Source organism: Phalangium opilio, unplaced genomic scaffold, assembly GCF_054372755.1.
Source record: "Phalangium opilio isolate 3A_F unplaced genomic scaffold, DU_Popi_V2 ptg000081l_1, whole genome shotgun sequence".
Classification (NCBI taxonomy): domain Eukaryota; kingdom Metazoa; phylum Arthropoda; class Arachnida; order Opiliones; family Phalangiidae; genus Phalangium; species Phalangium opilio.
Window position 1 is genome coordinate 2,070,158 of NW_028324188.1, and position 13,078 is coordinate 2,083,235.

General features: G+C 35.6%; 3 protein-coding genes across 3 annotated transcripts; 1 reads left to right on the forward strand and 2 right to left on the reverse strand.

Annotated features, from left to right (window-relative positions):
• Window positions 1-6,386: 6,386 nt before the first annotated feature.
• Window positions 6,387-7,273, reverse strand: LOC149653928 (uncharacterized). The gene is made up of 3 exons (XM_089846903.1): window positions 7,004-7,273; window positions 6,769-6,922; window positions 6,387-6,708 (listed from the first exon to the last, which is right to left on the reverse strand). The coding sequence occupies exons 1-3, from the start codon at window positions 7,024-7,026 to the stop codon at window positions 6,514-6,516; spliced, it is 372 nt and encodes a 123-aa protein (XP_089703029.1). The 5' UTR covers window positions 7,027-7,273; the 3' UTR covers window positions 6,387-6,513.
• A 166-nt stretch (window positions 7,274-7,439) lies between these two features.
• Window positions 7,440-8,408, forward strand: ATPsynF (ATP synthase, subunit F). Its single transcript, XM_089846904.1, has 5 exons — window positions 7,440-7,577; window positions 7,676-7,762; window positions 7,822-7,920; window positions 7,986-8,102; window positions 8,252-8,408. Exons 2-5 carry the CDS (start codon window positions 7,684-7,686, stop codon window positions 8,281-8,283), a joined length of 327 nt encoding a protein of 108 aa, XP_089703030.1. The 5' UTR covers window positions 7,440-7,577; window positions 7,676-7,683; the 3' UTR covers window positions 8,284-8,408.
• On the reverse strand, window positions 8,396-13,071 carry LOC149653930 (ras-related protein Rac1). The gene is made up of 5 exons (XM_089846902.1): window positions 12,862-13,071; window positions 11,691-11,762; window positions 11,492-11,609; window positions 11,348-11,410; window positions 8,396-10,940 (listed from the first exon to the last, which is right to left on the reverse strand). Exons 1-5 carry the CDS (start codon window positions 12,894-12,896, stop codon window positions 10,653-10,655), a joined length of 576 nt encoding a protein of 191 aa, XP_089703028.1. The 5' UTR covers window positions 12,897-13,071; the 3' UTR covers window positions 8,396-10,652.
• Window positions 13,072-13,078: the final 7 nt, after the last annotated feature.

The window sequence follows — 13,078 nt, forward strand, 5'->3', positions numbered from 1 at the left end:
TGTAATTACTGGCTTCTAAACACCACCACCTTCTCGTCTTTGTCCATTCCACATGGACACCAGTCTGTACCTACTGGCTTCTAATCACCACCATCTTCTATTCTTTGTCCATCCCACATGGACACCAGTCTGCACACCTGGCTTCTAACACCACCATCATCCTTAAGGTTAAGACATACGCGGCGATCGGCTAGGGTTACGAGAAACGTCTAGCCTTCCATTGACGGGGTCTTCCGCCAAGGTTCACGCAATTGCGATGTTCTTATCCATAGCTGCGATTCGAAACCCTTATATACTACCTATTTTAGTAAGGCGAAGCAGCAGTCATATCCTTCAATTCAAACGTCAATATTAGTCAAGTCTCTCAAGGTTGTTTAATTATTCTTTTTTAAAACGATGTAACGCACAATAAGGCGAACAACTAACGAAGAAAATATTTAATATTAATTATATTTATTTTAATATTTAAGATAATCTCTTTTCTCAATTCAAAATTAATACGGAAAGAGTTAAAAAGCAGTCTATTTTTTTGTCTGTGTGTGTCTGTCCGTTATCACACTAGTGCGCCGAGTTAGCAGTTCGCTTTGTTTTGATGTGTTAAGAAATCCTACAGAACCTTAATATTCACTTTTTCCATAATATAAAGTGAATATTTGGAAATCTTTTTCGTAATTACGATGCAATTAGTACTTTTGTAGCTTTAAAGCTCTGTTTCATTTTGATATTTCAAGGATGTTTTTTAATATTATTATTTGAAATGGCTGTTTATATAATACTTAGGCTATACTACATCTGTATATAGAATAATCCTTGGTTTAGTGATTTCATGAAGAAAACTAAGACCTACGTCGGGTATATCAAGTATTATCCGCAATAGGCTTAGTGAAACAAAGAGTAAATAATTGAGGCCTGAGGTGAAGCAAACTTTGGGCTTTGATTTTCGAGTCTGAAATGAAGAGACATCAACGGTTCAGAGTGAGCCGAAAGTTAAATACACTCTTAAATAATCAGGTTATGATTTTGTAATAGAAGAAAAGATCGTGGTGCCAATTAGAATAGTAAAAGGGCTAATGGTAAACGGGTAGCAGCTACAGACTTATTATTCTCTTTATGGTGCGCATTGACTATTAGTGCGTCTAGCTACAATTTAGCTTTGGTGTTATTTTACGTTAACATTCATGTTGGCAAACTATGAATATTGTTGAGGTGAGACGAGACGATAGTGTTTACACTGCAAACCAGTTGTGAATGTAGCTATCAGTATATACGGTAAACAGCTGAAACGTAGACTTCATTTCCTGTTCTTTTCCCCATTGACTGATTTCCATGTGTCCAAGATTTATTCTAGAGGGCCGGTAGGCCCTTCTAGATAAGATCCCACACCCTCCCGTAATGTTAAATGAAAATTCACAGATTTTTGCCGATTTTCCCATAGGAATAACATGGGGTTTTTGGTGCTCCTGTACATCGAATCATTTAAAAACTACATGGAAGTTAGCTTTCGGAATACTTTTAAATTAACAAGTAACTATTCAAGGTGTGCCTTTTTCAAGTTTCATCAAATTTAATTAAGTCTAAGTATGTTAATTTAATTAAAAACGTAAGTACCTCAAAAGATTACTCTACAGCAGACGACGCTAATTGTTCGTTACTCTACAGTAGACGACGCTAATTTGCCATTTCACCGCCTTGAAACTTTAACTTGATATTTTTCAATAAATATAACACTATATTTATTAAAAACTTCTCTGGCGGGTCTAATTTTCGTTTAATTATGTGTCTCGGTTGAAATTCTATACTTAAGATACCTTTTTAATTTATATTTTAGATGTTAGTTTCGACCAAGGCTTAAGTTGCCTTACTTAGGCCATGAATTTATAATAGAAGCTTACGCTTCATGGATATTTCCCTGTAGCCTTCAGTAAGGCATTTTGATTTTTAACACATTTATGTCACAAAAATTCGCGCGGGTGGGGACTGGGGGCTGATGACGTAGAAATTGAGGCAAACTTTTTTCTAAAAATAATTTCGCGCGCGCTACTCAAAATTAGAACTGGATCACGTGAAAAACTTCAAACCCCCTCTGAATTTACCTCAAATTCTACGTCACAAACGCGCGTGCCAGGCTGGTACTATTTCAGACGAGGAATAAATGTTGTGCGCGTTTTAAGGTGAGTGAAATATCCAGGAAGCGTAAGCTTCTATTATAAATCCATGCTTAGGCAGACTATTGAGTCGCGATTGAGTGAGTCTATGCAATGGGTGATTGTAAAAGCTGGAAGGATAGATGGATCAGTGTTGGAAATAAGGATATTTTTAAAACTGGACCTGTGGCCTAGGTATTTTAATTAAAATAACTGTCCACGGTGCCAATCACTGTAAACGTACAAGGGCAGTGCACGCAATGTCATGGATAATTGCAATCGTAAAATGGACTGTAAAAGATACGGCTTTGATAGTTTAAAAATCGTGGCAGGTTTTATTTGAAGTTGGCTATATAGCTCGGGTTATAAAACGAATTGTGAGCCGTATCATATAAGAATTAGTAGAAGTGTAGAACCATTTTTAACCTCGTCCTAGAAGTGAAAAATTTCGCATTTCAGGCAAATATTATTTTATAATAGATTAATACAAATAAAGACTGAAGGAACAGATATTATATAAAAAAGGACTTGGTTTGCCCAAGCCTAAAAACAAAACGATAAGAGTTTTTTCCAGTTGACTGAAGCGCGGATATTTTATTTTTCTATATAATTTTAAAGACAATCTGTATTTTACTACTCTTTAATTCAATCTCCTGATTTTACTGGTAATGGATTTATTTCCTATAAATTAATTGAAATAAAATATTACTTATCTCAGATTTTTCATGATAAAATTTTTAAGAAAATGGAATTGTTGTTGAAAAATCTGAGATAAGTAATATTTTATTTCAATTAATTTATAGGAAATAAATCCATTACCAGTAAAATCAGGAGATTGAATTAAAGAGTAGTAAAATACAGATTGTCTTTAAAATTATATAGAAAAATAAAATATCCGCGCTTCAGTCAACTGGAAAAAACTCTTATCGTTTTGTTTTTAGGCTTGGGCAAACCAAGTCCTTTTTTATATAATCCATATTGGATGTAAAATGTCGTCTGCTTTACTGTATATTCGCTATGCTTGGAAAATTGCTTCAATATTTCGTAAATTTTACTTCAAAAAAAGAGAAATAATTCCATATCTAGGTAAATAAGTTTGTAGTAGTAGACCTCTTGACTCGGAGAGGTAATATTTTGGTTTTCCCAACTTGTTTTGATAATAAACACGATATTGATTGGGATTGGGGATGTCAATAAAGCCTATTAAGATGGAAATTCTTTCTGGTTCTGACTTAAGTGATTTTCGTTGCAACGTAACATAAATTTTCACGATAAGATTGCGGGGTTTTTGTGACAAGTTACAAGTAGCCCGATAAATGATTAAAAACAGTCATCCCCATCACGAGTACTAATTTCTTAATGGGATGATAGTAGGCGAAGATTCTCGCGATTTTTGCACAAGTTGTATCAAAAACAACATTACAACTGATAGTAGACCAGGCCTAAAATTCGCGTAGAACTTCAAGCAGGACCGTCGAGGGGGCCCGGGCCACCTAAAGAGCTGTCTTGAACTTGATGGGGGCCCGCGATTTTTTCATTAACTCTCTTGACGGCCCTATGTAGAAGGAAGGACCTACCGAGTTATCTCTAAATAAGGACACCCCTGCCATGGTTGAGCCTAGAACTCCAGAACGTACTAAGCGTATGACAAGGCGATGTTACTGTCCTCGGTTACTACGGTGGTAGTGAGTGAGGGCCACTTGAGAGGGTAATTGCGCAACTACTAACCGCCGCCACTTGGCAAGAACGATGCCTGATGTATCAAATAACAGACGAAAAACTTAACTCGGTATGGTTGACGTTCTCTGGCGCGAATTTATTTGGGTCGCTCCAAATTCGGACACGAGTTTTATTAGATGTACGCCCGAGTCATTTCAATAATTTTTAACGGAGCCGCACGCGTCTCTCGATCCAAACGATTAAAACATCCTTAAAAGGAATTTGACAAAAGGGTGTGGTACAATATCCCCCCGAAATTATTGAATGCATATTATACAAGCATAAGTTCATAAGTGATATGTTGGCCATCCATAAGTTTGTAATGTCTGGTAACTTAGAAACTGTTTGGGCTTGTAATTTTGAAGTGATAGCCTAGGTAGATCATAGATTGACGTACGCCTGGTGAGGCGTTGCTGTCAAATTTGGGCTTAGTAATGCAGACTAATTAGGACTAGATGGAAGAAGTCCTGCAAAATTAATTAACCACCGAATGTAGTCATGCAATTCTCGCTTCCGTCGTTCTCCCTTGAACTAGCTCGAGATGAAGTCTCTAGAATTGCGAATAATATATAGGTAGTGTCATACTTATGGATGGAGCGTATCTTATAAACTTATGATATTATTAAAAAAATGTATTGAGGATAACTGAAGGATTCAAGGAAAAGACAATTTCTTCATCTTTTAGGAACAAAAATCTCCAAAATTGGAAACGAAATTGCTATTTTGTTTTTTGTATTGTCTTCTTATTTTTCTTGGATGGCGGTTAAGTGGTATAATTATAGTTGCAGAAGCAATAGAGGAACCCGCCTTTAACACGGAGAGAACTAGGGAGTCAGCCTTAAACAGTATTGGTTCTATTTCGTTGGATATAAAGCTGAGGGGGTTCCTTTTTTGTTCATGGGCTATAGTCAATTTGATGAAGATTATTTTGATCGTTCCACGGGAATTCATTGAACCGAAGAAGGGATTTTTGAAAATAAATTACTTTTAAGTTATTTAAACTTGAATTTCAAAAAGAAATAAAAAAGAAAACTAGTTTAGAGTTTGATTTTTTTTCTACTAAAACGGAAAACAAAATTTTATCTATTTAATTGCGGATAAAATTTCCCCATAAAGAGCTCGAGTTGAAGAAATAACTCCGCCATTCCGAGGGGAAATTCACTCTAAACTGAGGGGTGGCGTAGCGGTTAGCGCTTTCGCCTCGCAGCAAGAGGATCCCGGGTTCGATCCCGGACTGTGGCACCGGGTGAAAATCTGGGAACGAATCCTTCTGCGTAGAGTTTGCAAGTTCTCTCCCCGCTTGTTAAAAGGAGTTTTCCTCCGCGGTCTAACCCGGTTTCTCCTTTCCATCAAAACTTGCTGAGGTTAACGGTAATAGTTAGTATAGGGCGCTGTAGGTTAGCTGTGGCATAGGGGCTAGCCACCACCCCTCTATGCATTGTAAAGGGACCCACCTGTAAACAAGCCACAGGCTTAGTGTGGAAATCCCTTCGTAGACAAAGCTTAGATTATTATTATTATTATTAAACAATATTTCAGCATTTCCCCGTATATAGTAAAGCTTAAACAGTAAATTGATGGAGTGTTTACCCCCTCGAGAAAAATGTACAGCCAAAGCTAAGCTACGAGTGACAAATGGCAATTTACTAAACCTTTACGATATTACTAATTAATTTAAACTCTCAATAACTTAACAGGCATCTTGAGGGCCAGGTTTGCACTATTTGGGGGGTGTAACCTATCATTGGGTTATCTCTCTAATATGGGGTCCCTTCAAATATCTGTTCAAAATATCAAGTCTGGCCTCGATAAAATTGGGCTAATTTGAGTATTTCGGGTTTTCTGGTTTTGACTGTATGATCGCGTAGGGGGGGGGGCGGGGGGCGAGACGAAAAGATGGACATCAGTCGATAATAATAATCACCGCGGACTTCTCGGTGGTTAGTAAAGGGGGTCACGCCTCACTGACAACTGGGTCATCACGCCACGACGCTCGCTCGTTCGATCTGACCAACATAAAAATAACCACAACCAACTTGGAGAATAAATTATTTCTCTATTCGGGTAATCAGTGGAGGGATTCGCCGCTTCGCGATTTATAAAAACCGGTTAAGATCATAAGAAAAACATGGACCGAAAGCGCGCTTAAAATTTCGCGCCATTTAAGCAACTGCTATTAACACGCCATCTATGGGATTTACATTTTGAATTTATCTCTATAGAAAAGCAGGCGCCATCTATTGGCAAAACAATAAAGTAAAGCTAAAAAGGGTTAAATTTATCTCTATATCGAGAAGCTGGCGCCATCTATCGGAGAAATAATGAACTAAATTTCATAAAACGGCTGCATTTATGATTTATCTCTATATATATATGGAGGCAGGCGCCATCTATCGCGAAAATAATGAACTACACCTCATAAACAAAACATGGCTGCATTTATGAGGCTGCCTATGGAAAATCAGGCATCTCGCTTCATGAATTCATATGAATACTAATAATAAAATGACTCATGGACAAGAATTAAAGACTGGCACAAAATTTTATGTACACGTTGGGAAAATTTTTACAAAAAAAACACAATATATATATATATGTATATACAGACAATTGTATACATTCATTATTGATTAAATGCTAATTAATTAAATTAATCGGAGTTATTAATCCTGCTTAACCTCTGGAGGTGCGCTTGGAAGAGAAGGTTGTTAATGTGGTAATAAAATGGGTTTTGATTGGCATTCAACTCTGGCGCGTAACAAGAAAGACTCCGGTCATCCTCATTGACTGACTCTTTCTCAGAATCAGTTGACCTCCCATTTGGCAAAACGACACGCAACTGACCCTAACCACACAAAGACGCGTTTACAATGACCTACAAGATACTGAAGTCTCAGGGACATACCTGATCCGACTGTCCATTGTTGACTGTCGGAGCAGTCACTTGAGTTTGACTGGCAATGTTTGATCTTATGTGAAGATTGTTGATCCTTTTGAGCAAAGGTTGCGATCCCAGTTCGGAATTATCATCTTCCTCGCAAGCCCTCGGCCTTTTTCGACTGATAATTGATATTTATTGGTTAATTACGTCACCACGCTACAAATTAACTACGAATAATTACGTTCAAATTAATATATACCTGTCTAAAGACGTCAGAGTCATGATGAACTAGGGTAGCCAAGGCTTAGCGATTTTCACGTGAAAAAACTATTACCTAATATAACATTACTTTGCGAGTAAAAATTTGAGTCGATATAACAGAGATTTATATATTTAACTAAATCTTTTTCTAATTAAACTTAAATTTATGTCAAATTTATTAATTTAAACTTAAATTTGAGATCATATTTTACGACAGAAAAATTTGACACTCACGCTTGGAGTCGCCGACAGGCGCCTATAAAAACGATGCGCGCGCACTCTATGGGGAAATTTCCCACGCCAGTCCGAAAATTTTGGACCCCTATTTGCCTAATTATTTTAAAAGTATCGTTAAAGATTTAACTCATATTGCGCAATTCCTCTTAGTTAATTTAAACTAAATTTTACTGAGATTTTGGTAGCGATTTTTTTAAAAGTTTAAAAAATTAATTTAGAAGTCCATGACGCGTGGACTGAAAATTATTCTCTGACCTCGTGACGTCACATACTCCGTAGAGTGACCTCTAGCGAGGCGATTTTTTCACACACCGAAGGAGGGCAAATTTTGAAGGGCGAGTTGATTTCCGATTATTTTCCTCTTAATTATATCGAAATTAGTTTAATATAAGTTAATCGTAATTAAATTAAACTCTCAAATTATTTTTAACAGGATTTAAAATGGGATTTGGTGATTATCCAGCCGAGTATAACCCTAAAGTTCACGGGCCTTATGACCCGGCTAGATTCTATGGAAAACGTAAGTTTTTTTCCGCCATGATTAATATTATTAAATTAAACTTAATTAAAATTATTTAGCGGACACTCCCTTGGGGGAAGTGAAAGTTGGAGAAGTCGGTGCTTGGCTGGCGCGTAGAAACAAGAGTCCCCAAGCCGCTATTGGAGCCATCAGTAGAGGTCAGAATAGCTAAGCCTAATTGAATTAATAAAAGCATGTAACTTAATGTTAATTACGGATACAGCTTGGTGGCGTTGGCAACACAAGTACATGTTGACTCAGAAGCAAGGAATGGCTGGATTCATCCAATTGGGATTGGGATTGAGTGCCCTCTTCTATTACTTTAATTACACTAAACTGCGTAATTAAACTTAATTAATTAACATCTTATTTGAGACAAAATACGTCCATAATATCAAAATAATTTTGTTTAAAAATGGACTAATTTTGACTAAATTAAATGTAATTAAATGCAATTAAAATAATTAAAAATTACTTGTTTTTTTGCAGAGAAACACCGTAACGTCAAGTATCATTGGTAAACTCCGATCATGGTCTAAAAAAATTCCAAAAAATGAGAAAATAGAAAACAAAAATGTCAATTAATTAATTAATTAATGTATTTAGAAAAATAATTAAAATTTTGCCCCAAAATTGGAAAAGATAAGATCATTATGATTTAATTATTCATTTTTTTTTGTTAACAAATACAACTTTTTTTTTGAAAAATCACGTTTCTTGTTGTTATTTAGAGATTTTCATTTTGTTTGTTTTTAGTAGTTCCATACTGAGCACAATTAACGCCTTCATTAATTATTGTCTTTTTTACTCGTGGCAGCCACAAATTAATTAGGTTTCTCTTTTTATAAGGGGGAGGGGCTAAAATAATTTCGAATTAAAAATTAATTCATAAAGGTCAATTAATGAGGGTTTTTAATAAAGGGGAGGGGCTAAATTAAATAATTTTAATCAAAAATTAGTAAGAGCCAACTAATTGTGGTTTTTTAATAAAGGGGGAGGGGCTAAATTAGCTTTTTTCTCAAAGGGGAGGGGATAAATTAAATTTTTAAAGGGGAGGGGCTAAATTAGGTTTTTCCTCAAAGGGGAGGGGCTAAATTAGGTTTTTTCCTCAAAAGGGAGGGGCTAAATTAAGGTTTTATAGGGGAGGGGCTAAATTAGGTTTTTAAGGGGAGGGGCTAAATTAGGTTTTTAAGGGGAGGGGCTAAATTAGTTTTTTAAGGGGAGGGGCTAAATTAATTAATATTAATTAAAAAATTAATAAAGGCCAATTAATTTAACTAATAATTAGTTCTCTACTATAGTCTAAAACAAACAAACAACGGACTTTATTTAATTAATTTTTTTAACTAAAGAGTAAAGGTTCTATTTTTTTGAATTGGCATCCATTTTCTCTACGTTAATTTTAGAACCAAAACGTGGTTTTTGTTCCAACAAAAATTAAGAGGGTGAATTAGGGGGGGGGGAGGAGGGAAGTGGGCTTGTTAGTATTTACAGAAATTCTAAAACACTGTTGTTGTTTGATAAACGAATAACATAATACGTTTCTCTTCCGTTTTTAAAGGGAAACAAACAATGAAGAAACAAAAATGGAATAATATTCTCATTTTAAATTAGAGGAGGAGGCGGAGTCAAATAATATTAAAACAACAATTAATATTAATTACTTTGGACGCGTTACAACTTATAGATTTTTCCTTTTTTTATATAGCACTCTTGTCCAGTCAAAAATAAAATCCATCTGATTCAGACAGAGCGCGCCTACATAATACATTTCTTACCGTTTAACTTCTTTTCCTCAACAAAATTGATCACATCTTTGTTAATTTTTGACCGATTTTGACCTAATTGGTCTCATTTTGTAGATCTAAAAGAGCTCTACAATATACAAAGCTCCAAAAGTAAAGTTCCGTATTCAAACGTGTCCAAAATGAGACAAAATCGGACAAAAATGAACAGAGTCGTCTTTTTCAAGACAAAAATTAATGTAACTTCATTAATTTTCGACCAATTTTGACGTAATTGGTCTCATTTTGAAGATCTAAACGAGCTCTACAATTTAGAAAGCTCCAAAAGTAAAGTTCCAAATTCAAACGTCTCCAAAATGAGACAAAATCAAACAAAAATGAACAGAGTCGCGTCTTTTTCAGACAAAAAAGGATGTAACTTCATTAATTTTCGACCAATTTTGACGTAATTGGTCTCATTTCGTAGCCCTTTCTCCGCTCTATCCGAATAGCGCCCTTAAATTTCAATGCTACTGTTATAAAACCCAAAAATAAGCGTTACAGGGGGGGGGGAGAACGAGTGGGGGGAAGGAGAGGGGTCATTTATTGCCACTGTAAAATTCAACATTTCTTTACTCTCTCTTTTTTTTGGCAATTTTTAGACGAAAACTCGTTCATTAATTAATTTCTTTTTAAGTTTTTCTCTATAATTAATTAATTAATTAATTATTGTACAAAGCTGACGATTTTTTTGTTGTTGAAAAAGCCCACAATGTAAACTAAAAAAAAGGGGGGGGGGACCATGTTGGGGGGGGATAACATATTTTTGTGGCGTCTCATTTAATTTTAACGTCAATTAATAAATTTAATTATTATTCCGTAATTTCTTTTTACAAGAAGAACCATTGATAATATTAATTAGTTTTCTCTCTCAGAATTAAAACGTAATTTGAAGAAAAGCTCCAAGAAGAGGGGGGAGGAGGGGTTTTGTTCAACAGGGGGCGGGGGGCGGGGCAAAGAGACTTTTGGGTTTTCTGCAATTAATTCATTATTAATTAATTAGGCAATTTTTAATTTAATTTTTTTTTTGATGAGGAGTTTTTGTTTTTTTTGGGAGGTTAAAGGGGGCGGGGCGGGGCGGGGGTTTAGGGGGAAAGGGGGAGGGGTTAGAGAAGGGAGCATGTTTTTTTCTTGGGTTTAATTTGTGGGCAAAGGACGGCTCTGATGGCCTCGTCAAAGACGTTTTTCAGCCCCTTTTGCGTCAGGGCCGAGCATTCCAGGTATTTGACGGCTCCAATTTCTTTGGCCATGGCCAGACCCTGAGGATACGTGATGGGACTCAACTTCCTCTCTTTCAACTTCTCAATCGTTTCCTTGTCTTCTCTCAAGTCCAACTTGGTCCCCACCAAAATGATGGGTGTTGATGGACAATGATGGCTCACTTCCGGATACCACTACCCCAACAAGTACAATCACCCTTCTCTTAATAATTACATTCAATCTTTTTCAAATTCCCTGATCTACTCTTCATCTATTCTCAAATTCCCTGATCTACTCTTTTAATTTCTTCCCAAATTCCCTGATCTACTCTTTCAGTTTCTTCTCAACTTCCCTGATCTGCTCTTAATTTCTTCCCAAATTCCCTGATCTACTCTTAGATTTCTTCCCAAATTCCCTGATCTACTCTTTTAATTTCTTCCCAAATTCCCTGATCTACTCTTTTAACCTATTCCCAAATTCCCCGATCTACTCTTCTGATTTATTCCCAAATTCCCTGATCTACTCCTATAGTTTATTCCCAAATTGCCTGATTTGCACTGCAAGAACAGTGTTATTTTTTGAGTAAATTGAGTTTGTTTACTTTTGCTCTGACGTTTTCAAAAGAGGCTGGGTTGACTAACGAGAAGCAGATGAGGAAAACATCCTACAAGACATCATCATCATTATTAATTATTTCCCCTCTAATCATGGGCAGAGGCAAAAGAGACAGAGAGCTCTATAATACCGTTTGTGGGTAAGAGAGTGGTCTTAATCTGTCATAATCTTCTTGTCCAGCTGTATCCCATAATCCCAAATTGATGGGTTTCCCATCAACCATCACATTGGCTGAATAGTTGTCAAATCTGAAGCAATCATTTAAAATTCAACTTTCAACCCTTTTTATATACAAATATTGTATATAAAATTGTTGATAAATGCCTTACACTGTGGGGATGTATTCGCCTGGGAAGGCGTTTGTTGTGTAACTGATTAGTAGACATGTTTTACCAACGGCACTTGAAAGTAACAATTAACAATATTTATTTAAATTTTCAACTAAATATTAACCTTTTATTGACAAATAATATTTGGCCTATTTCTATTTTGTGTTTCTTAAATTTCTCCTGACATAATTCCCTGATTCTGATTTGGGCAATATTTTCCCCAAACATTATTTCATTGATTGTGTGTCTTACAATCTCTCAAACTTCAAACTTGGCTTCATTTAAGTTACAAAGATCTGGTGGGTTTACTTTTTTGACAGGGAGTAAAATAAACGAGGAGCCACCACCCACCTTGAAGCTAAAACCTACTTAGCTTAAAAAAAAAAAAGGCAAGCAGCCAAAAACATCAATCCGTTACGTTCCCCTCCTCATAAGGAAATTCACTATTTTTTGTGTGGGCAGCATAGCATTAAACCCTTCAAACAAATATGCCTCTTTCATCGCAAAAATCGCCTTAATTTCGATGAAAAATGATAAAGTTCATTACAATTAAGCCTTTCCCTAGCCTTAATTATTTCAAAAACATGTGAAAATATACAAAACATCCCTTCATTTAATGTAAAAATATCAGTTATGTCCCTGTTACTTAGTTTGGGTGATTTCAACTGTGTTTAACCATAATTTGACAAATATTTCTTTGAATTTTAAGCAAATTATACTTTTAATAAGTCAATTCTATCATTTATTATGGGCCAAGGTCCTTTAAATATGAGTAATTCCCTAGGATATGACTAAACCCAGACTTAATGCTAAATTTGGAAAAATTTAGGCCTAACATAATTAGATGTTTTATACGCTTCTAAAGTATTATAAACATATTTGAAGAATAAATATTAATCCGCAACTTAATTACGACGTATTAAATTGATTAAAAATTAAATTATCGTCATTTTCAACGTAAATATAACAAATTTAAATTTTAAAGAGAATTATTTTGGACCAAGGCTAAGGAAATATAATACTTGACTGGTGAAGTAATGGGGGCATTTTAATCTACAGATAGAGCTTCCCTAGTCACGCCTATCGACCGTATTACTTTATAACACGCTGGAAGCCGGGAACGAAATGGCTTTGCTTCGCGATAGAAAAGATAGGTTCGAACGGGACTTACCCGTCACCAACCACTACGCATTTGATAGCTTGCATCTTGAAGCCGAGTGTCGAAAAACGAAAAACTTATTAGAACCCGAGTTTATTTATTTCGAAAAAAACTAAAAATGACTCTTATTTTAATTAAATTTAATTAGAAAAACTTATTAAATTAATTCTCCATGGACAACTTTTCACGGAAGTCGCATCACGGCAGCGCTAAAATGGGCGGGGAACCT

Coding starts and splice junctions, on each gene's coding strand:
- ATPsynF (XM_089846904.1), top strand. CDS start 7,684: ATGGGATTTGGTGATTATCCAGCCGAGTATAACCCTAAAGTTCACGGG. Junction 7,921..7,985: donor TATTGGAGCCATCAGTAGAG/GTCAGAATAGCT, acceptor TTACGGATACAG/CTTGGTGGCGTTGGCAACAC. Junction 8,103..8,251: donor CTTTAATTACACTAAACTGC/GTAATTAAACTT, acceptor GTTTTTTTGCAG/AGAAACACCGTAACGTCAAG.
- LOC149653930 (XM_089846902.1), bottom strand. CDS start 12,896: ATGCAAGCTATCAAATGCGTAGTGGTTGGTGACGG. Junction 11,763..12,861: donor TGCGTAGTGGTTGGTGACGG/GTAAGTCCCGTT, acceptor GTTACTTTCAAG/TGCCGTTGGTAAAACATGTC. Junction 11,610..11,690: donor GGCGAATACATCCCCACAGT/GTAAGGCATTTA, acceptor TGATTGCTTCAG/ATTTGACAACTATTCAGCCA.
- LOC149653928 (XM_089846903.1), bottom strand. CDS start 7,026: ATGACTCTGACGTCTTTAGACAG. Junction 6,923..7,003: donor ACTCTGACGTCTTTAGACAG/GTATATATTAAT, acceptor ATCAATTATCAG/TCGAAAAAGGCCGAGGGCTT. Junction 6,709..6,768: donor ACAATGGACAGTCGGATCAG/GTATGTCCCTGA, acceptor TTGTGTGGTTAG/GGTCAGTTGCGTGTCGTTTT.